General features: G+C 43.5%; 1 protein-coding gene across 17 annotated transcripts in view; it reads left to right on the forward strand.

The window, feature by feature from the left end:
• MICAL3 (microtubule associated monooxygenase, calponin and LIM domain containing 3) overlaps positions 1-22,111 on the forward strand; it is a 267,999-nt gene that overhangs the window by 119,466 nt on the left and 126,422 nt on the right. For all 17 annotated transcript variants that reach the window (XM_075005486.1, XM_075005543.1, XM_075005506.1 and 14 more), the window contains exons 9-17: positions 591-706; positions 2,224-2,350; positions 6,109-6,202; positions 7,455-7,602; positions 8,515-8,711; positions 15,436-15,548; positions 16,132-16,194; positions 16,985-17,158; positions 18,300-18,392. In XM_075005486.1, coding sequence (XP_074861587.1) covers positions 591-706; positions 2,224-2,350; positions 6,109-6,202; positions 7,455-7,602; positions 8,515-8,711; positions 15,436-15,548; positions 16,132-16,194; positions 16,985-17,158; positions 18,300-18,392 — 1,125 coding nt within the window. The remainder of the gene's footprint in view (positions 1-590; positions 707-2,223; positions 2,351-6,108; positions 6,203-7,454; positions 7,603-8,514; positions 8,712-15,435; positions 15,549-16,131; positions 16,195-16,984; positions 17,159-18,299; positions 18,393-22,111) is intronic.

Below are 22,111 nucleotides of genomic sequence, written 5' to 3' on the forward strand. Positions count from 1 at the left end.
TTAAACATTAGCTCATTCATTGTGTGGAATATGAATGGAAGCAAAACTTTGTTGCCACTGAAGGGAATGTAACTTTCCCTTTGTGCTGGGAGCATTTTATCCTGAGGAAGACAAACTGCTGTTTTATGTAACCGAGTGGGAGGTGCAGGGGGAAGGAATGTTGTGAAAACAGTGAGTATTCAGCATGGCAGCGACCTTGCATAGGAAGCTCAATGTGCAGAGATCTGCTGAATTGCATCTGTTCTACCTGCTCTGTACTGTGGCAGCTTAAATCCCCGAGGAACAATACTAGGATAGTTAATAATTAGCATACTGTACTTAGTTTAAAATATCTGATTTTTAAGAGACACTCTTAGAAGCTCCAGGCTATGAGTTGTCATAAGGAATAATGAAATACTAGCTGTGGATTAGTTCACAGCCAATTCACCATGCATTTGGCCTCCAGTAGGCCAGAGGCTCAAGCTAATTCCCGAGTTATAATACCCTAGTGGGCTGCTTCCGAATATGTTCTTTGTTCCATTTTAACTTCCTTTTCCAAGTGACCATTTTCCCCCTTGCCCTTCTTTTTAATTTTGGTGACCTACATCTAGCCATTCTGGCCGATGGGAACTGGAATAGCCAGGGGCTTTCTGGCTGCCATGGATTCTGCTTGGATGGTACGAAGCTGGTCTCAGGGAACTAGCCCTTTGGAGGTCCTCGCAGAGAGGTAATTGAGAGTTATTATGGAGAAATAAGTCTGATGGTAAATTCTCATCTGAATACAGAATGATTTGGGGGCTGAGGTAGGTGGGAACGTACTTGTGCTCAGAAGGCTTGCTCTTCTGATCATCCACTCCAGTTCCTTAACCTGTTACAGATGTGCACGCACAGTGGGGTGGACGGAGCAAACCTGGGTTCTTTAGTATTCCTGGAGGCCGCCCATTGAAGTGATTTCTTAAAAACTGTTTTGGTTTTGGCCATAACAACTTCTCTAGACTTTCCATCCAAAATTATTTTGAACTTTTTTTTAAAAATACTCACAGCACAGAACTTTAAGGTCCTATAAAGAAGTTCAGCTTGGTTACACCATTTTGGCTTCTTTGACATGTGGAAGTTTGGTATTTCAGAAGGCAGTGTTGACTGTGCATGTAGCATGGCACTGTTGTGCTTTTCCCGCAATAAGAATATAATTGAAACCCTGAACTTGTCTTCATCCTAGATAAATGTCTTAAGGATGAAATTTAATAGAAACCTCCCTGTTAAATATTAATTTCTACTAACTATTAATAGGAAACTAATAAAAGAAATAGGTGAAAAATGTCCACTTTAGCAATTTATACACAGAAAATGGAAAGAGAGTCCAAAACTAGCAATATGTGAATTAACGCATGAATGTTGTCTGCCGTGGTCCCATTTAATCTAGTGTTTTGTCTGACATTGGCCAGGACCAGATACAAGAAATGCTGGATCATCGTAGGATGTAATATCCACAGGACAAGTTGGGTTTTTGCTGTAACCAACTAATAGTTGTCCTATGCCATCTTTCACACAGGTTTATATTCCTAATAGTTTATCTTATCTGATAATTATAGAAGCCCTATGATGCATGTAAAATATCTAATACTTTTGATTACACTTAATCTCTTGTATTACCTTGTATCAGTGAGTCCTGCAGGTTAATTGTTCACTGAGGAAAAATATATTTCACTTTTGGTTTTAATTTTGTTTCCTTTTGTTTCAATCTGTCATCTTGTTCATTCTTATGACTGCTTAAATAGGTGCATGTGATTAATTTTGTCTGTTATTTTTTTGTATTCCTTTGTCATGTTCCTCTCTGTCATGTGTGAATCGTTTCCAGCACTTATATGGAATTCTCTTCTTGCATGTAATAATATTTTGTCTGCTTCTGGAATGCTTACTGCTACTGTCTCTTTTAAAAAGAGGTGACCAGAGCTGAAAACAGTATTCCAGGCAAGGGCATACTACTGATTTATATAATGACAGCGTATTTTCCATTTTTATCTCCTGCTTTCTGTTCTTCCCACTTCTGTGATTCCTGCTGAATTAAATATAAACAGCTTAGATGCTTAAGTACTGGATCTTACTTGTTTCATATCCAAAGGGGTAGGTTTGCTAACATAAGTTTTCTAAACCTCTTGAGTTCAGGAGGGTCTTGAATTTGAAGGTGGAGGTGGTGATGTATCTCTTTTTCCTACTTCTTGACCTGTTAATATTTTCCTTCAGGGAAAGCATTTATAGGCTGCTGCCTCAAACCACCCCTGAAAATGTGAGTAAAAACTTCAGCCAGTACAGCATCGATCCTGTCACCCGCTATCCCAATGTCAACGTCAATTTCCTGCGGCCAAACCAGGTAACTAGGCTGGTAATACCTTTGAGAGCGTGTGATCTGTATTATCTTCATGTAGCCATTGGTCTGTATCAGAGTTCTCAACTGGAATAGCATAACAAGCCATAAACAAATGCCAGCTTGCAGTGGCACTCACTTGCATTCCCCTTCCCCAACAACTGCTCTTTCATGATGGAGGAGTGATTGAGCCAAATTTTGAGACGTGGCGTTGCCATGACCAGAAGAGGGTCAAGTGTGGTGAGGAGGGAATCCACCTAGGTGCGGATGAATGTGTCATGTTGTGGCAAACTCTTCCAAACAATAAGAGCCAGTAGGAAGCCAGGCCCAGTCTGCACAATTGAAGCTGCTGATGAGGTGGAATGTGGTGTGGGCTCACTCTCCAACATCCTTCTTCCCACTCCTCTCCTCCCTGGGCCAGGATAGAGCCCAGCCCAGCCTCCGTGGGACAGGAGCAACCATTGCATGCATCTCAGTGCCCTCTATGCTGCTTATTCTCATAGTGCCAGGCAGCACTCTGTCCTGCACCTTAGTGCCCTGTATGCTGAATGGATGTCTAGTGCCAGAGGGTACCCTGCCTTTCCACTCCATCCATTGCCGGGCACTGTCTCCTGCCCTGCCTTCCAGGTGAGCAATGAGTGAGCTTGTGCTCAAACCCCAGGCCCAGGCTCTCTATTTTAAAAGGGACTTGGAGTGGGGAGGCTGGGGGGACATCCATGTAAAATACTATTTAAGGGGTAAAATAATATTTAAAAGTTGATAAAATAGTATTTAAAGGGGTAAAATAATATTTAAAGGTTGATAATCCCATGCCTATATGAGTATTGAGGGCAGTGGTGTCCAGTAGGAATTCAAAGTGGTTGTCTTTCCATATTTGCCACATTATGTTATACAAAACTTTATAGAACTGGGCACTCCCAGGCCTCCCCTCCCCTGCTCTAAATAAATACCCACCCACTCAACCAGGCTCCTCCAATGCCTCCCCCCCACCCCAGGAATGCCCTCCCCCAGAACTAGGCATTCTCAAGCCCCTCATTCTAATTACATGCTGGCAACTCACCAGAGCTGCTGGAGCTGTCCCTGGGGCCACCAGGTGCTTCTCCCACCAAGCGCTGTGGTGCATGCATGGGGCAGGCGGATGACACTCTCCACGTGCGGCTCTCAGGAAGAGCCATGTTTAAAGTCTCCAAGAGCCACATGCAGCTGGAGAACCAAGGATTGGCCACCCCTGTGTTTGCTACAACACAGGGTTCTATTTGCCACATACGCCGAGTGGCGAACGTATTAGACACCCCTGATTTGGGGAATTGACAGAGTCAAATCCAGAAATACCAGTCAGGCTTAAACACTCTAGTATGCCAACTTCTCCCTTGTGATTAGGTATTTTAAAGTCACTGTTCACACTGTTCACAGTCATGTCAGTTGTATCTCTGAACTTCTCTGGATTTTGGCAGTTTGATATGCTGACAGTATGCCTTTTGTATTTCCTGTGTAGTAACTTTATATTAGGGCTGATTTGTGATTTATTTTGCTGTTAAATAACCACAGGACACTAATTATTTAAATATTTTGGATGTTTTCTATATTTCCAAATAAAATGATTTCATTTATAATACAGAATGCCAAGTATCCAGTGCTTGCTTTATATTTATTTCGATTACCAATAGTTGCACAGTAAAAATACAGTGAAATAGTATTTTTCACTTTACCTAATACAAGAACTGTAGTTCAGTCTCTTAATCATGAAAGTTGGACTTTAAGATGTGGAATGACGTGCAAAAAATAACTTTGTTCAAAAATAAAACCATGTAAAATTTTAGAGTCTAAAGTCCATTGTGTCCAATTTCTTTTTCAGCCAATCATTCAGACAAACTAGTTTGGTTTTAATTTGAAGGCGGTAATACCACTCTTTTTTGTTTACAATGTCACCTGAAATGAGAACAGGTATTGGCATGACACTGTCTGTAGCTGGTATTGCAAGATATATATGTGCCAGATGTGCGAAAGATTCCCAGGTCCCTTCATGCTTCAGCTGCCATTCCAGCAGACATGAGTGCATGTGGATGATGGGTTTTACAGATAATGATCCAAAGAAATGCAGAACAACACATGTTCATTTTTATCATCTGAGTCAGATGCCACCTGCAGAAGGTTAATTTCCGTTTTTGGTAGTTTGGGTTCTGTAGTTTCTGCATTGGACTGTTGCTCTTTTAAGACTTCTGAAAGCGTGCTCCACTCCTCCTCCTCCTGATTCTGCATGGCACTTCAGAGCCTTAAACTTTGCCAAGTGCTGTAGCTGTTTTTAGAAATCTCATTTTTGTACCTTTTTTGTGTTTTCTCACATCTGCTTTGAAACTGTTCTTAAAACAAACATGTTGCATCATCATCTGAGACAGCTATAATGTGAGCTATATGGCAGAATACAGGTGAAACAGAGCAGGAATCATACAGTCCTCCTTCATGGAGTTCAGTTACAAATTTATTTAACACATCACTTTTGTAATGATCATGGAAACATGCTCTCTGGAACGATGGCCGAAGCATGAAGGGGTATAGAAATGTTAAGCATATCTGGCATGTAAATACCGCGAAACACTGACTACAGGTACAAAGGAAGTTACAGCTATTCGGGCATATCTGCAGAATGAATGATGAACAAAAAATCAAGATCCTGGTATTTAGCATAATGAACTGTTCGAATAGGAGAGGCAGACCCCACAGAGAATGAGTAGATGATAGTAGATTGGTGCAGGCCTAGTCTACAGAAATTAAGGCACTCTGCACTGGACAGGGAAATATGGAAGGAAATAGTGAGGGAGGCATCAGACACCCAACGGGCGCTGAGCCCCTGGTGGTTGTTGATGATGATGATGATGACTGGCTAGAGAAGTCCAGTGCTAAACACCTGTTTTTGCTTTCAGGTGACAATTGTAAATAAGAAGCAGGCAGCATTATCTCCTTTAAACTTGTTTGTCTGAGTGATTGGCTGAAGAAGTAGGACTGAGTGGAGTTGTAGGCTGTAAAGTTTTACACTAATTTAATTTTTTAGTGCAGTTATGTAATGAGAAAAAAATCTGCCTTTGTAAGTTACTCTTTCATGATAAAGAGATTGCACTACAGTACTTCTTTGAGGTGAATTAAACAGCTATTTCTTTTGTTTATCATTTTTACAGTGCAAGTATTTGTAATCAAAATAATAATGTACAGTGACCACCGTACATTTGGTTTTCTGTGTTGTACTAGAAATTGGTATATCCAAAATGTAGAAGAACATCCAAAATAGTTATTAAATTTCAATTGGTATTCTGTTGTTTAATAGTGTGATTAATCATGCTTTATTATTTTTTTAATTGATTGTGTGAGTTAACTCCAATTAACCAATTGCCTTACTATTTAGTCTTTGGTAGAACATGGCCAGACCAAGAATTCTCTGTATTTAGAGGCTGCAAAGTGGCTCCTGTACAAACTTGGAGGGTAGCATCATTAAATACCGTTCCTTGGGGATCTGTGTCTTTGGGGAATTGTTTACTGTGCAAAGGTGTCATAAATAAGCCTTTATATAATAATCCCCTGTGAGTTGAGTGGGTAAAGGCAGAATTTCTGGTCTAATGAGAATTTTCCTACCATACTGGCTTTTTATGAGAGAGACGCTTCTTTCTCTCCATTCATTCCATCTCCATCAATAATAATAATAACAACAAAGCATGCTGCTCTGGTTTAGGACTTGATATGGTGACCATTTTTAACCCTTTGCATTGTGACAGGTGCGCCACTTATACGATACAGGAGACCTAAAAGATATTCACCTGGAAATAGAGAACTTGGTGAACTCCAGGACACCAAAGCTGACCCGGAATGGTAGGTCCCTGCTGTTGGTTCATTTTGTTGTGCTCTTCCACAGTTGAGTTAATGCGTCAGAGGTACAGAGAGGCCCCTTTCTGTTTAGAAAACATCTAATTAATTCTTGACTCAGACATGTGACTTTTCAAGCACAATTAGACTTCTCAACATAATTAAAACTTAAACATGTTTGCATTCCCTCAGTTTCCCTCATAACTGTACATGTTCAGATTTCAAAACCAGGCTATACTTGATTTGGCCATGAAGTCAAACACTCCTTTAAGTACAAATAACAATAAACATGGAAGAGTAGAAAATTAATGGGAAAAGAGAATTCTTTTTGTTGATTTCTCCTCCACACTTAAACCTTCTTCTTTTTAAATCTTATCTATTAGTCTGACTAAATAAAGCAGTTATTTTACTTGAAAATTTCCCATAGTATAGCAGCTTCATTGGTTGTAGAGGCATCACTGCTATTATAGAGTCTAATTATTGAGACAGTATCCTGTGTATCTTGTTGAAATCATGTGCTTTATGTTAAGAAATGGAATAGTTGTCTGAAACCATAACCCAAAGAGTTTGTTGATTTTTTTTTTCCCATCCATATAGTGTCTTTGGACATTTTCATGGGTTTTAGTTTCTCTTGGAATAGTGTTTTATTCAGATCTCTCTGTTTTGTGACTGCATCTTCCTCCCACTTATGTACAGTTGCTTAAGTTTCTTTGATTTGTTCTTTGATGTGCAACCATGCTACCCTAAGCTGCAATCTTCTCATTTCTCATAACTATACTCATAACGCTGATTTGATGGAAGACCGTTAAAGTAAATGCAACTGTTGCAGAAAGGTGTGGGCAATTCTACTATCTGAGGCAATACAGCAAGGGATTGGGGAGCACTGAGTTATGAGGAATGCCATCCTTTGGATCTGACTTAATTGAAAATCTTGACCACTTTTGATCATTTATAGTTTTCTGGGGCTTTTACCCAAACCTTAAGTTGGAGAAATTGCTCTGGCTCTTGTGAGTGACTTTCTACCAAAGTAAAATTCTCCCTCCATTCTAAAATATATACTACGTTATTAATCATGTTCTGCCCTAAAATTCACAGTTGTATAGCGTTCCTGATGCAGGAGCATGTTTTCCACCTCAGAGGTGGCTGCATTTCAATGGATGAGTGATCCCTTTAATATATACTTTGTGAGATGTACTTGGAATTCTCAAGAATGACAGATGCTGTGTCACAGCTTACTAAAATGTTATCTTTTTTTCAGAGTCTGTAGCTCGGTCCAGTAAACTGCTTGGCTGGTGCCAGAGGCAGACTGATGGGTATGCTGGTGTGAATGTGACAGATCTCACCATGTCATGGAAGAGTGGCCTGGCCCTGTGTGCCATTATCCACAGATATCGTCCTGACTTGATGTAAGTAATTGGTTCTAGAACACAAGGAGTAGAGAGAAGGTTATTCAGATTTGTAACCAATATATTGGGGAGGGACTTGCAAATCATTTAGAGCAGTGTTTCTTAAATTATGTTTCGTGGAACACTGGTTTTTCACGAACAACTTGCAGGTGGAAAAATGAGCACTTGGAAAAATACACTAATGGTATGGATATTTTCTGTTATTAAAAGCAGACACAATGTTACTTCTTCATTGTTATGATACCCGATTAAATTACTTCATTTTGCTGTGTATGTTGTTGTTTGTAGGGGGTTTTTTTTTTTTTGGTCCGTTTTATTGAAGAAAATTTTCAAAGGTGTTCCACATTAAAAATATTATTTTTTGGTGTTCTGTGGTCTCAAAAAGTTTAAGAAACACTGGTTTAGAGAACAGAGTTAAAATACTAGCACAACTGTAGAATGTGGGGAAAAAGGACTGAAATAAATTAAATTAGATTAAGTAAAGTAGAGAGTGATTCACATATGGGTAAGAGATTTGTAGTGGTGTTGTGAATACCAGGCTACTTGTGCTATCATTTTCTTTTTAATTCTAGTTCACTTGATCATTTCTGTCCCAAGTGGTCAATGACCAAACCTCGTGACTGACTAATAGCTGTTAAGTAGCTTTTGGGAAGTTAGTTGGTGGCTTCAATTTGTCATGGAGATAATAAAGCAGGACAGTTGAATGGGGGAAAAAAAACCAAATCTCTTTCACAGTTCATTGTTAACATGCAGAGTAACATCATCATTGTAACACAAAAGGTATGATGGCAAGATTATTGAAGAAGGTGCATTGTGCAGTTTCAGAGTTTTTGCTGGACAGGACTGTCTCTGAAAGTATTTTTAGAAGTCTAGCCTGCTTATTTCAATGTTTTTCTCTTCTCTCCATTATAGAGACTTTGATTCTCTGGATGAACGCAATGTGGAGAAGAATAACCAGCTGGCATTTGACATTGCTGAAAAGGAGTTTGGAATCTCTCCTATCATGACTGGGAAGGAAATGGCATCTGTTGGAGAGCCAGACAAGTTGTCCATGGTGATGTACCTCACACAGTTCTATGAGATGTTCAAGGATTCTATCCCTTCCAGTGGTAAGGGACTTAGAACAAATGTGCTAGATTTGGTGGGGGTGGCAATACTCCTGTTCTTCAGTATATTAAGCCTCTAGCAGGGTATCCAGTTCAGATGCACATGATTGAAGATTTTTGGCAGAAGTGCTCATTTAGTTTGAGCATGCACCCTAGCTATTCCCATACTCCACACCAAGTGTATAAACAGCTGCAACAGAGAAAGCATTCTCAGTTCTTCCTCAACCACTTTTAGGCTACGTCTACACGTGAAGCCAACATCGAAATAGCTTATTTCAATGTAGCAACATCGAAATAGGCTATTTCGATGAATAACGTCTACACGTCCTCCAGGGCTGGCAACGTCGATGTTCAACTTCGACGTTGCGCGGCACCACATCGAAATAGGCGCTGCGAGGGTACGTCTACACGCCAAAGTAGCACACATCGAAATAAGGGTGCCAGGCACAGCTGCAGACAGGGTCACAGGGCGGACTCAACAGCAAGCCGCTCCCTTAAAGGGCCCCTCCCAGACACAGTTGCACTAAACAACACAAGATACACAGAGCTGACAACTGGTTGCAGACCCTGTGCCTGCAGCATGGATCCCCAGCTGCCGCAGCAGCAGCCAGAAGCCCTGGGCTAAGGGCTGCTGCCCACGGTGACCATAGAGCCCCGCAGGGGCTGGAGAGAGAGCATCTCTCAACCCCCCAGCTGATGGCCGCCATGGAGGACCCGGCAATTTCGACGTTGCGGGACGCGGATCGTCTACACGGTCCCTACTTCGACGTTGAACGTCAAAGTAGGGCGCTATTCCGATCCCCTCATGAGGTTAGCGACTTCGACGTCTCGCCGCCTAACGTCGAAGTTAACTTCGAAATAGCGCCCGACGCGTGTAGCTGCGACGGGCGCTATTTTGAAGTTAGTGCCGCTACTTCGAAGTAGCGTGCACGTGTAGACACAGCTTTATAGAGATGGACTGTACATGGTGGTCACAGTTATCTGCCTACTCATGACTATTTAATCTTTTATTTTTCTAATTGTAGTTCTTCAGTGTTTAGTTGGTATTTTATTTCCTTTGGGGATTCCTTTTTCCTGTTGGTCCAGCTTTTGCCTTCCATCTCCACCCTCTTTCACCTCCTTCTGTGCAGGATAACCCTGTCATCTCAATTTGAAGAAGACTGTCTTACTTTGGGGGCATATTTACGTTCCCAGGCTTCAAATGTTGCCTCACTTTCCAGGAGTCCTTCCCAGTTAATGGCAAGTATTCCTGCTGTACCCACTGCTTTACGGTGTGTACCCTCAAAGTGCAAAATCTGCATGAGTTTCAGAGCCACTCTGAGAGATAGGGAAATTAAACTTTTTTTCCTTATTATGAAGCACTTCTTTTGTTCAGCTTTAGACAGAAGCCCAGTGGACACCCACCCCACACGTACCTAGTACAACAGCCCCCAGTAGTGCCCCATTAGCCTCAGGTGAGTAGCATGGAAAGGATTTCTACCAAGAGGAGTTCAGTCTCCTGAGAAAGAGTGGACCTTTAAGAGATCTACTCTGTCAAAGACTCTGCTCCCCTCAAAGGTTTCTGTGGTTTCAGTTAGTTTCAGTATCAAGAGTTCTAAATAAATCAGTCCTCAAGCTTGTCTAAATCACGTTACTCACTGTTCAGTACGTAAGCTTTTAGTACCATTGAAACATGCCAAAACTGGTAGTGATTCCAGGATCTCCGAACATAAGAATTCACTACCTTCTGCAGCACTGACTGCATCTTTGATACCTCAACTGGCAGACCAGCATGTAAGTGTCTCCTGCATGTTCCTCAGTACCAAATGCCTTCATGCCTGCAACCCACCAGGTTCCCACACAACTGCACTCAGTACCTCAGGAGTCCAGTTTTCCCAGAAATGTGTTTGTTTCCGATCAACTCCAGTCTCCTTTAGTGAGCTTTGTAAGATCCCCAGTACTGCAACCTCAACTGTCTCTAGTACTACCTGATTCCCTGTTGCCTGTGCTTACAGTGAGACAAATTACTACTCTTTCATCTACTCCTCCATTAGATTATGCAGATGAGAGCTCTTTAGGCTCTTTCATTTCTGTTCTCACTCACTGCATTTTACAGCCACCTTTTGTGGTTTCTCCCTGCGTGGATGTTGATTACATTAGACAATTGGGCCCTCAATGTCATTTTCTCAGGATACACCCTTCAGTTACTTTCTGTGCTCCCCCACAGCCAGCTAACGCCATCCCTCTTCAGGGGCACTACTCACAAGCATCTGCTTGAGCAATAGGTCTAGGGGCTCCTACAGATAGGAGCGGTAGGTGTTCCTCCAGACCACAGGGATAAGGCTTTTGTTCTTTGTATTTTCTTATCATGAAAGCCAAGGTGGGCTCTGACCCATTCTTTACCTGCAAGACTTGAACTGCTGTCTGGTAAGACTTAAGCTTTGCATAATGCCCCTAGCTTTGATTTATTCCTTTCCTGAATTCAGGAGGCTGGTTCGCTGTCCTTGATCTATAGAACGTGTACTTCCACATAGCTATCTTGAAGGACCACAGATGCTTCCTACTGTTTGTGATTGGTCTCAGTGACTACCGATTGACAGTCTTCCCATCTGGTCTATTGTTGGCATCCATGGTGTTCACCAAATGTGTGCTTTTGGCCCTCTGCCTCATAACACAGATCCTATGTGGTTGAAAGTCAAGGAACAGACCTGCTTGGGAGGGTGTCCAGTGGGTCCCTGAGAACAGAAAGCCTTTGATCTGGGAAACCTACCTGACAAAATGGATGAGGTTCTTAAATTGGGCTATTGTTCATGATTTCTTCCCCTTGAATGCTTCACTCCAGTCAATCCTGGATTACCCGCTCCACCTAAAAAACCACAGTTTGTCACATTCCTCTATTACAGTGCATCTAGCAGCTATTTCTGCGTTTCAGCCATTGGTCCATGACCGTAGGTGTTCTCCCATGAAATGATCTGGGTTCCTCAGAGGTTTTGAGAGTTTTCTTCCCCAAGTTGAGGCCTCTCGTCTCTCCATGGGACCTGAATTTGGTCTTAGCCATACTAACCAGGCCACTCTTCAAGCTTCTGGCCTTATGCTCCTGGCTCCACCTGTCATGGAAGGTAGCCTTTTTAGTAGGGATGACATTGGCTAAATGGGTCTCCGAGCTTCAGGCCCTGACCTCAGAGTCATCTTATGCAATCTTAGCTCTGATCCCACCCAATCTTCCTCCTGAAGGTGTCTGTCTTCCATATCTTCTTTCCAGTCCTCTATTCCAAACCTCAGTGGATGAACGAAGAGAGATGCTGTCACATATTGGACATGACAAGGATCTTGGTATTCTAGATAGAGCAGACATCTGTTCCCCACCTAAATGTTGGAAGAGTGCTAGCATAGTATGTGGACAGGACTAAATAATTTTAGTTTCTCTGAGGCTATTTGTGTCTGTTTTGGACAGAGTGAAGAAATGCTGTGGTCCACTCAGAGATTTTCTAAGTGGATTTTGGACTGAATCCTCTTCTGCTCAGCAGCAGCTAGTGTACTGTGTCCTCCTCGGGTCTCAGCTAAGGCTATATTTTAGTATGGCTATGTCCATGGTAATCAGGGTGATGGGAGGTTACTAATGAAGTGCTGTGATGCAGATGCAGCACTTCATTAGGCAAATTCTCCCCCGGGGCAACTTCAAAGTGTCAAATTTCGAAGTGCCGGCATGCTGTGTAGCTGTGGGCACATTGAAGTGCCTGCAGCAACATGGCATGCCGGCACTTGGAAGTCTGATACTTCAAAGTTGCTCGGGGGGAGAATTTGCCTAATGAAATGCTGCATCTGCATCACAGCACGTCATTAGTAATCTCCCATCACCCTGACTGGGGGCAAATGTAGACATAACCTATGTGGATTTTTAGTAAAAGTAACGGACAAGTCACAATCAGTAAACAAAAATTCATGGCAGGTGACCTGTGCATGACTTGTACTATATACCCCTGACTAAAATGGGGAGATGGGAGCAGCCTGGGAGCACCTTGGGTGCTGGTGGGGTGGGGTTTGGCAGAGTTATTTGGCTCCCTTCCTGGCTCCCGGCCTCCCTGAAAGTGGCAACTTCCCTCTCCCTTAGCTTCTATGCAGAGGTGTGGCCAGCATCTCTGTGCACTGTCTTCACCCTGAGTGCCAGTTCTGCAGCTCCTATAGGCTGGGAACTGTGGCCAATGGGAGCTGTGATGGTGGTGTCTAGGGGCGGAGGGAAGGGGATGTTGCCACTTCTGGGGAGCCCCTGAGGTAAGGGCACCCTTACCCACCCCCTCCTGCATCCCAGCCCCTTGTCTTAGGGCCCTCCCAACTCCTGCTGCTGCTCCTGAGAGTGTGGTGGCCTGAGACTGCCCCACGGTAGCAGGTGTGGCTGGCCCAGGGGCTGCTCAGACTACGCAGGTAGTTCTAAGTCCGCTGCACCAGTCACTGCAGATGTCCCAGAGTTCCCAGCAAGTCACAGAATCTATAACTTCCGCGATAAACTCATCACCTTAGTCATAGCTCATTCAGTCAGCTCTCAGTCCATATCTGTAGCCCTGCTGAAAGAGGTTCCAGTAATCTTCAAAGCTGCTGTATGGGCTTCAGTTCATGCTTTTACGAGGCACTGTCCCTAGATGCCTGTCTCTGTAGAACATGCTACCTTCAGATTTGTGGTTCTGTAAACAGTTCTAGACAGGATACTGAAGATCCCACCTCCTTTAGAGGGTAGTCAGAAATAGAGTATCTGTATGAACACTACTCAAAGGTGGTTCGTCAAGGTATGTCTCTTTACGTGCTGCACTACCTGTCTTCCTTCCTCTCTGTTTTGGAATCGTGTCTTTCCGGGGCTGAGTGGTAGAGAAGGAACAGAGAGTGGTTTGTCCCTCACAACTGAATACAGTAGACCCTTGATTTACAAAATTTGCCTAAGTTGAGGGGGTGGCTTTTCTCCTGGCAGAACACTCGTTCTGCAGCCGGAGAAGTAGCAGGAGCACCTGGAGCTCCTTTTGATAGGCAAGTCCTGGGGTTGGTGGGGGAGTTGGGGAGGGTTAAGCCTGGTGGGGTTTGGGGCCAAGGGAGGAGGGCAGGGGGGATAAGCCTGCTGTGGGTTAGGGCTGCAGGGGGCTGGGAGGTGGGGTTGAACTGGAGCCAGGCTCAGGGATGGTGAGTCGGAGCCAGGCATAGGGATGGTGAGTCGGAGCCAGGCTCAGGTGGTGAGCTGGGCCATGGGGGAGTTTGAACTGGGGCTGGGGGCGAGAGGATGGAACTGGAGCTGCACGGGTGGAGTGGCGTGTTTGAACGAGGGCAGGAGGTTGAACGGGAGCCTTGCATGAGTGGGTTGAAGTGGGGAGGGAGGATGGAACTGGGGCCATGCGCGGGGGGTTTAACCAGGCCTGGCGGAGGGGTGGGGGAGAATGAGGCTGGAGCCATGTGTGAGGGGTGGTGAGCGGGAGCTGGAGTCACAGCCAGAGCCACGCGCAGGGGTGGGGAGTGAGCTGGAGCCGTGTGTGGGGGCTGAGCCGGGCCGGGGGAGTTGAGCCAGGGTAGGGGGAGTGAGATTGCAAGTTGCACTTGCATTGCAACTTGTTGCGTTGCGAGTTGCATTAATGTGAGATGAGCGCAACTCGAAATGGTGCGTTTCGAGGGTTTACTGTATACTCTCAGTATGGAGCATGAGAATAGCTAGGGCACATGCCTGGACCTAAGAAGCACTGCTGCCAGAAATCTCCAGTCAAAAGTGCACAGGGGACACATCCACATTTCAAGTGCAGCAGTCATAGGTTCATGCGTCTCAAAAAACCTCAGTTACTGCACAAAGTGAATAACCTCACCTTCTCTGCTTTCGTGCTGCAAGAACTCTGGGCATGTCTACACTGCAGCTGGGAGAGAGCCTGAGTTTGCCTGTTCAGGCTGGGAGGCAATCTCTACTTGAGTTAGCATGCTTAAATTAGCAATGTAGATTTGGGGTATAGGTGGCAGCTCAGGCTTGCCAGTTAAACTGTAACCCTCCTGGCTCCGAACAGAGATGGCTAACCTGATCTGTTTCCCCACACCACAACATTTGCTGCACTTTTTTATAGCGTGCTAGTATGAATGGAGTCCGTCTACCTGGGTAGACAACAGGGCTGTGTATAAATGCATGGGTGCTGGTTTTCCTTTGCCTGTTAGGCTGAGGCTGAAGTCCTGTTTATTCACCTATCAGTCCAGCATCTTTTGCTCAAACTAAACTCACTTCAGAATTATTAAACAATTTCCGTGCTCTCTAGCAACTTCTGAAGGTTGGTCTGTCATTGCTAGTGTGAGGCTCCTAATCCGCAGGCACTCAGTGGTTAACTTTAGAAGCTCTGCCGGAGTTTTATATTTATTGTTACAGTGCTTGGATTTTTGTCTATAACTCCAGAGTAGTGGAATGAAAGCCTAAAAGATTCTATTTTTGTTAACTAGAATGGAAAGATGCAGTCACGTAGCTTAAGTCTGAATTTGACCCAGTTAAATTCTAAAACTATCTTGTGGGCTTAGAAAACCTGGGAGCTAAAAATACATTTGCCAAAGGGAGAAGAGCAAAACTATTCTGAAATATATGATTTTGAAATTCCTTAAAGTATTTTTTATGGAGAGAGGTTAAACAAAAACCCAACAGATCATGCTAAAGAATGAGTGAGTCCTTTCTTGATAGTTTTTTGCTTATTGTTAACTACACAGAGGTTGCTGTGCATTCACTGATCCCACCTGTTTCTGTTCACAGAGAATCTGGATCTGAATGCAGAAGAAAGAGCTGCTCTCATTGCCAGTACCAAGTCTCCAATCTCTTTTCTTAGCAAACTGGGGCAAAGTATCTCCCGGAAACGAACTCCAAAGGTAGTTTTGCCCTGGTATGAGTACTTTAACCCTGAGAACAATAGAATATGTGTGTGTGTGTGTGTGTGTGTGTAAGGTCAGAGGGAAAGAGACCCTCTCAACGGTAGAGCAGTTTAGGCTTGGCATTATACGTCTCATCATATAGGAGGACTAAATTCAGAATGGATGCCTTCATATAATGAATTGCTGCCTTAACATTTCAGCACTACTCATCAACTTTATGTTTGAGAGAGGGATGAAAAATAAAAAGTATGATCCTTCTAGTGATAGACAGGTTATTCTGTGATGTTGGCTTAGATCCAAAGTGTTTTCCGTACTATGAAATACCTGCTGTTTCTCCAGTTTCACTTATCGTAAAGCTTCAAGAATAACAGGCTATATTTCACATAAACAGGCTTGGTTCCCTAAATGCGGAGCAAAGACTGCTGGAAGTCACCCTTCCTACAGATGGAATATGAGCATAGCACATCAGCCAGCAATAATTCAAACTCTTATGTGATGCACTGATGGGATTCATTATGAGCCAGAGAGTTTAAACAACCAGCCAAACATTCTGTCTTCAGCAGTTTTTCTCCTGTTGCAGGATAAAAAGGAGAAGGAACTGGATGGTGCAGGAAAGAGGAGAAAAACCAGCCAGTCAGAAGATGTAAGTATTATGTTAGAGAAAATGCCTAGGGAAAGAGCATGTGGCAGTCTCTATTTCCACTCCCAAGCCCTTGTCTTTTTAGGAAGTTCCTTTCTTTGTGCTCTTTTCCCTGGCTGTTCCCCTTCTCCCCAGATATCCCAGTCAAACAGAACCTTATGTGAGGTGGGGTTTAGGATGAAATCAGTTCCTGCTCAGAGCTTATGCGTTGTGTCATGTACAGAGCCAACTACATCAGATACTTAATAAATAGTACATGGCAAGTTTAATGCTGTCAGAAAATTCCTTTCATCCCACATTTTGAAACACACTCTCGTGGTTTTAGTTAGGATGCTGAGGAGTACTTGTCAGCAATTCAACTCAGGTAAACAGCAGAACCTGGATTTGTATGGACACAAAGCTGGCTGCACAGTCAGTGCACAGGGTGAATGCAGTATGCAACACCTACATTTAAGCGTTTGTGTGCCCAGAAAGTAACTGCTGAGCTGAGGCCTGCCAATCTGAGTTTTCATGGAGTGCTCAGAGTAGTTTTTCGTCTTCTGCTCGCAGGCTCATGAGAGCTTCTCAGTTGTGAGTTGCTTCAGTGGGACCATGTAGCAATATGAAGCAAGAGGGTGCAGGTAGATGTAGAGGGAATTTGGTTGAGCAGAAGGGCTGACTAGACGAAAGAACATGATCTTGGAAGTGCGGATTAATAGATTTGGGTTCTGCTCTGTTGAATTGCAGAAGTCTTTAAAGGAAAAATCCCATTTGGAAAGTTTTCGTTTCATTTTTAGTTTGTGCTGATTATTAGGAGGAAGCCCCACGAAGCTATAGGGAAGAAAGGCCTACACTTGTGAGTGCCCTGACAGAGAGGAGAATTGATGCTGCCATTGGGAACCAGAACAAGGTGAAGTCCATGGCAACACAGCTATTGGCCAAATTTGAGGAGAATGCACCAGTGCAGTCCACAAGTTTACGGAGACAGGTAGGTGGTGGTTTGTATCTTTACAACATTAGGCTTCCTGAAGGGTGGTAGACTCCATTTGTTTTGAAGATGAGGAATATCACAGGATCTGGGTCAGTAAAACGATGCACTCTTTTAAGACTGGACACTGGTTTTGCACTTACCCTCAGAGTAAACTCTTGTAATTCAGAGTAAGGACAAGATGGAAGAGGAGGATTCCAGGAGACTGAGAAGCAGCTTTATGATGGCATTTGGGCTCCTAAAGATGCCGGCAGGCACCAAGTGGGATTTTCAAAAACATGTATGTGTCTAACTCCCATTGATTTTGATGTGCTTTTGAAAATACAGTAGGTGCCTATTCCATCTTTAAATGCCCAAGTGTCTTGAAAAATCTGGCCTTCCTGGTAGCTTCATCCATGTGAGTGAGCACCAGATTGCGGCCATAGTGTTCATGAATTTAAACAAGGAGAATACATCCTGTTCTGTCCTGGAAGTAGAGAAGAGTCTTCAGTAGGGACTAGTTTGTTGGATTTCCAGTTGTAGAAAGGTAGTACTGCTTTATATTCTAAAAACACCTCCATCTCCGCACATACACCGTATTCCATGCTGCTTTCAACTAGAAGATGAAGAAACTGGAGGAGCTGTGAGCTTTTTCCCAGTTAATTTTGTTATGCTTCTTCCTTGCACTGTTTCCTACTTGGTCATTGCTCTTAAACCATGCTACCCAGTGCATTGTACTTGGGAAAATCTGGACCTGATTGTCTGGGAGTTGCCATTCCAGCTGGACTTCCTATGTCATTCCCTATGTCCTGCTTGGACATAGGTAGAACTATGTTTATGTGGTAGCCTTTACTGTACTCTTCCCCAGTTAGATAATGTTTCCTTTGTCTCTGTACTGCACTGCATTGGAGAAAAGCTGAGAACATGTGGGGAGGTACTACAAAAATGAGTATGCCCCATTTTATTTTGCTAGATTTTGCTTTAAATTTTACTTTATAATTAATTTCTTCCTACCCATTTTTTTTCTTCCAAATGTCTGTGTGTCTGTCTTGCTGTCAAATGCTCTCCCACTCCTTTGTTGCTTTGTTTGAGTGCATTTTGTTATTTTTCTTTTGTTCCTCCGGGATCCCATCTTGCTTTCCCTATGGCCTGCATGTCACAGCCTGTCCTGCCTTATCAGGAACGTGTTCACAACCAGCTATCCTGCAGACAGCGAGAGCAGGGCCGCCTTGCTCCCATGCCTCAGTGGAAACAGGTAAACTGATAAAATGAATGTGATGTGACATCCACTTAAGATCTCACCTACCCACTGCTTCATTTCTTTACTGACCCTTTCAGCTTATTTGCTTGGGCTTTCACTGGATATTTTGATCAGGAGGTTTTTCTTCAAATGCAGCCTAATATGGACTTCCAAAATAGAATACTGTTCACATAGCATGTCTGAGTAGCCACATGGTGGAGGGAAAAATTTACCAAATTATTCTGTCAACAACAGGAGCAGAGTGAATCATACTTATACCCACACAACTCTTCCTTAGCAGTAGGAAGTAAAATTTGCTAGCTGATCATTTGACTTCTGAGTATCCATGCTCACTATTCTTATAGTGTGTTTTATCTTAATATGTTTTATTTAGCATTTTCAGGAAACCTCTGTCACTATGGTGCAATTTGATGGTCTTGCCAGTGATACTGCATTCTGATCTGAAAAGAAGTCTTAAAAATTCTCAGATAATACACAGAAACCATACACAGCCAGTTTTCCTGGCCTCCCCTCCATCTCCAGAACATGGCAGATTTCTGTCTTCCTGTGAATATAAAGAAACTTTGGACTTCCAGTACAGGGTTGGTCAAAAGAGGAAGCCTGGATACCTAGAAAAGAAAAATCGCCAGATACCAAATTTTTCCCCCTCTTTTGTATCCTGGTTTGTGATACTTCTAGTGGGGGTTCTTACAGCAGTGAAGTCTGAAGGGTAGACTTTCACAGTTCCTTACCTGCAAACAGGAAGGGTTATTCATTGCACTGATTCTGGTTCCCCTGTTTTCCAGTAAAAGTGGCCTCATCTGCCTCTATGAAGGTGATCAGTAAAGTGTGGTTTTGGTGGCAGTGCTCAGAGAAGGACATTCACCTCTATCTATTTCTAGTCACGATGTAGCAAGTGTGTACTTTTGAGACAAGGGAAAGAAGAGAACACCAGCTGGGCTCACTGCCTCATGGTGAATGCTGTTAAAAAATAATAAGAGTAAATATAAATTTTGGCCCAACTCAGGCAATCAGTCTAGCACATTGAAGTCTTGTACCTTGACCAAAACTGCTGCAACAGTCTTCTCTCCAAAGAATAAGAACCAAAGAAAGGCCATGATACACTATGGTAGGTCTGCTGAAAGGTTGTCTTTCACAGCATTATCAGGCCTGGTCAGTGTGCTGGTATATAGAGGTCTCCTGACTCCGTGCTTTTTTCTATGATCCCCGCTATCCCTTCACTCAACAGCTCTCATTTACCCGCTCTGAAAAAAAGAGCTTTCCCTTTGGAAGGCCTTTCTCTTCTAGACCTGTGGTCAACCGAGAGCAGTTTCAGACACCCAGTGAGGTAATTGGACAGGAACATCCTTTTGTATGGATTCCAGCTGCTGGGAATCTTTCACCTAACTTTATACGAGAGAGAGAGAGAGAGTTGCAGGAAAAATAAAAGCATAAACTGGGTGCAGCTCTGTGCTGTTTTGACTAATTTTCACTGTGCTACTTAATCAAGTAAAGCTGTGTCCAACTTGCACTGTTTGCCTTTCTCAAGAGAGAGAAAGGTGAAGATTTATGTTTTAGCACTTGGATGACATCTTGATGAGCACTTTCCCTGACTTTTGGCTTATAACGAGATTTTAACCTTTCTACGGGGAAAGATAAGTGAAATTCAGATGTGAGTGGCTTATCCTTACTCTCTTTTTCTTTTTTTGTGGTGGCTGAGCAAGGGAGGCCAGACTGCCTCCAGATGGGAGGGGATTCTGAGTGAGTCTCTCTCTCTAAGGCTTTATGTTCACTGGGAATTTGAAAACAAATTAAATAAAAACCATTGTTACCATTTGTGCAGGTGAACTGGTGTTAGTGCTTATGGTAGTTCTATGGCAGGCAGTACCATAGTGCAAACCTTTGCCTGGATTTATTTTTGCCATTGACTATTAAAACTGCTTTTAAACAGATTTAATTAACAGTAGTCGTCATCAGTGTGTAGTCTACAGGACTACCTAGTGTTGACGCTGCCCTGGAGGCACCTGCTGCAATAGGTGTTCAACTTCTGCTCTCTTTTTCTTGAATAGACTCAATAGTGTCCTGACTTGTATAGACTCAGTAGTGTCCTAATGGGATGATTCAGCTTTGTGCTGGATTTTGCTGTGTTTTCCGTGCTGGTTAATTGAGATGCAGAGGGACAATAGGCATTTGCTCAGTGGGTAAAATCTTCAGGGCCTGTTTGGGTCAAAGAGCATATCTCTGCAGCGTCTACTTCAGAATTTGGGGACAGAGGTAATGCCTGTCCTGGGGAAGTAAAGTGACCCGGTAGCTATTTGAGTACCAATAGGCTTTGGACTGCTTTTGTAGGAGGTTTCTCTTTGGGGTGATGTGGGACATTGCACAGTGCCAACAGCTACTCTTCAGCCAGTCGCTGTTTCAGTCCTCCTGAATCCCTCTATGATGTTCTGCTGTAGGTGGCTGTTTTGAAGCAGTTCTTAGACTTGCTGCAGAGATACCCTTCCGCTTTTATGGGGGAGCAGCAAGAACAGGTAGCTGACAGACTGTTACACCGGTGCTAGACCTGTGCTCTCTGCACTGCTGGGAATGCCAGCTGAGACACTGTTTTCTTGTTGACAAGTTCCTAACTGAGGCTGGGGCAGAGGTACCAGCAGCTAGGGCTAGAGCTGCTGTTTGGAATAATGCTTCTTCTGATGGGCTTATAGAGGAGACTGTCCTTCCTATGGCTTGTGGATACAGAAGGGCAGAATTTTTTTGTGTGGCAGCTGCAGAACAGCTCACACACAGCATTTCTTTGTGCACAACTCTGCCTGAAATACACTAGATGGCAGAGGTGTCTTGCTGTGAAGAGGGGACAGATTTGAGGGGAAAGTGGGATTCTAATAAGTGAGGGAAAACAGGAGTTCTAAGAACAGCATAATGACCATGCCACTAGGCAGAGTATACTAGAGAATCTTCCAGAATAGCAAGCCAATGCCCATCTCATGGACTGGTTGGTCTAAAGTTACAAGGCAGAGGGAAACCGACTGCAAAAGCAGTAAGACTAGATGCAAGAGAGAAAACCAGGCCAATGGGGCATGATCTGAGTTGTTCTACACGATCTGAGGTATGAAAGCTGCATCTTCTATGGGCTGTGACCTATTGATGCCTGTCAGGCAGACCACGTTAGCAGTACTCACCCTGTAGTGTAAGGCTAGAATTCTGCTCTGTGGTTGACAGGCCTTGTTCGCCAGCAGCATCAACCAGAGTGACCTCCGTGATGTTCCTTTATTAGAAAGAAGTAAGACAGGGCCCTGAGGAAGAGGGGAGTCCTGGGCAAGGCTATTCTGAAGTGAATTTTGTTTTTCTTTGTTACTGATTCTTGATGGTTTAAAAAGAATGAATTCCATGCATGATCGGACCCTTCCTGTGGCATTGCAGTGATGTGTTAATTAGTAGAAGCAGAACTGGTGGTGTTTCGACATGGTGCAACTACTGTAAGACTTGATATATAGTATCCAACTCTTACATCTCTGTTTAAATTGGATGCATGTCTCTTTCTGCCTTCCTAAATCCATCTTTGTCTTTTTGTACTCGCAAATGCAACCTGCTGAAGGAAAGGGCCCATTCCTCTTCCACTTTATTGATTCTGTCTGGTGCCACTGTGTGGTATTGAGATACCACCTTTTTCTCCAGACCTTTAAGTTCATGCATTAGATGTTCCAAATACTTTTTTTGGGTAGGGCCCCTATTTC

Source organism: Carettochelys insculpta, chromosome 1 (assembly GCF_033958435.1).
Source record: "Carettochelys insculpta isolate YL-2023 chromosome 1, ASM3395843v1, whole genome shotgun sequence".
Taxonomy (NCBI): Eukaryota; Metazoa; Chordata; order Testudines; family Carettochelyidae; genus Carettochelys; species Carettochelys insculpta.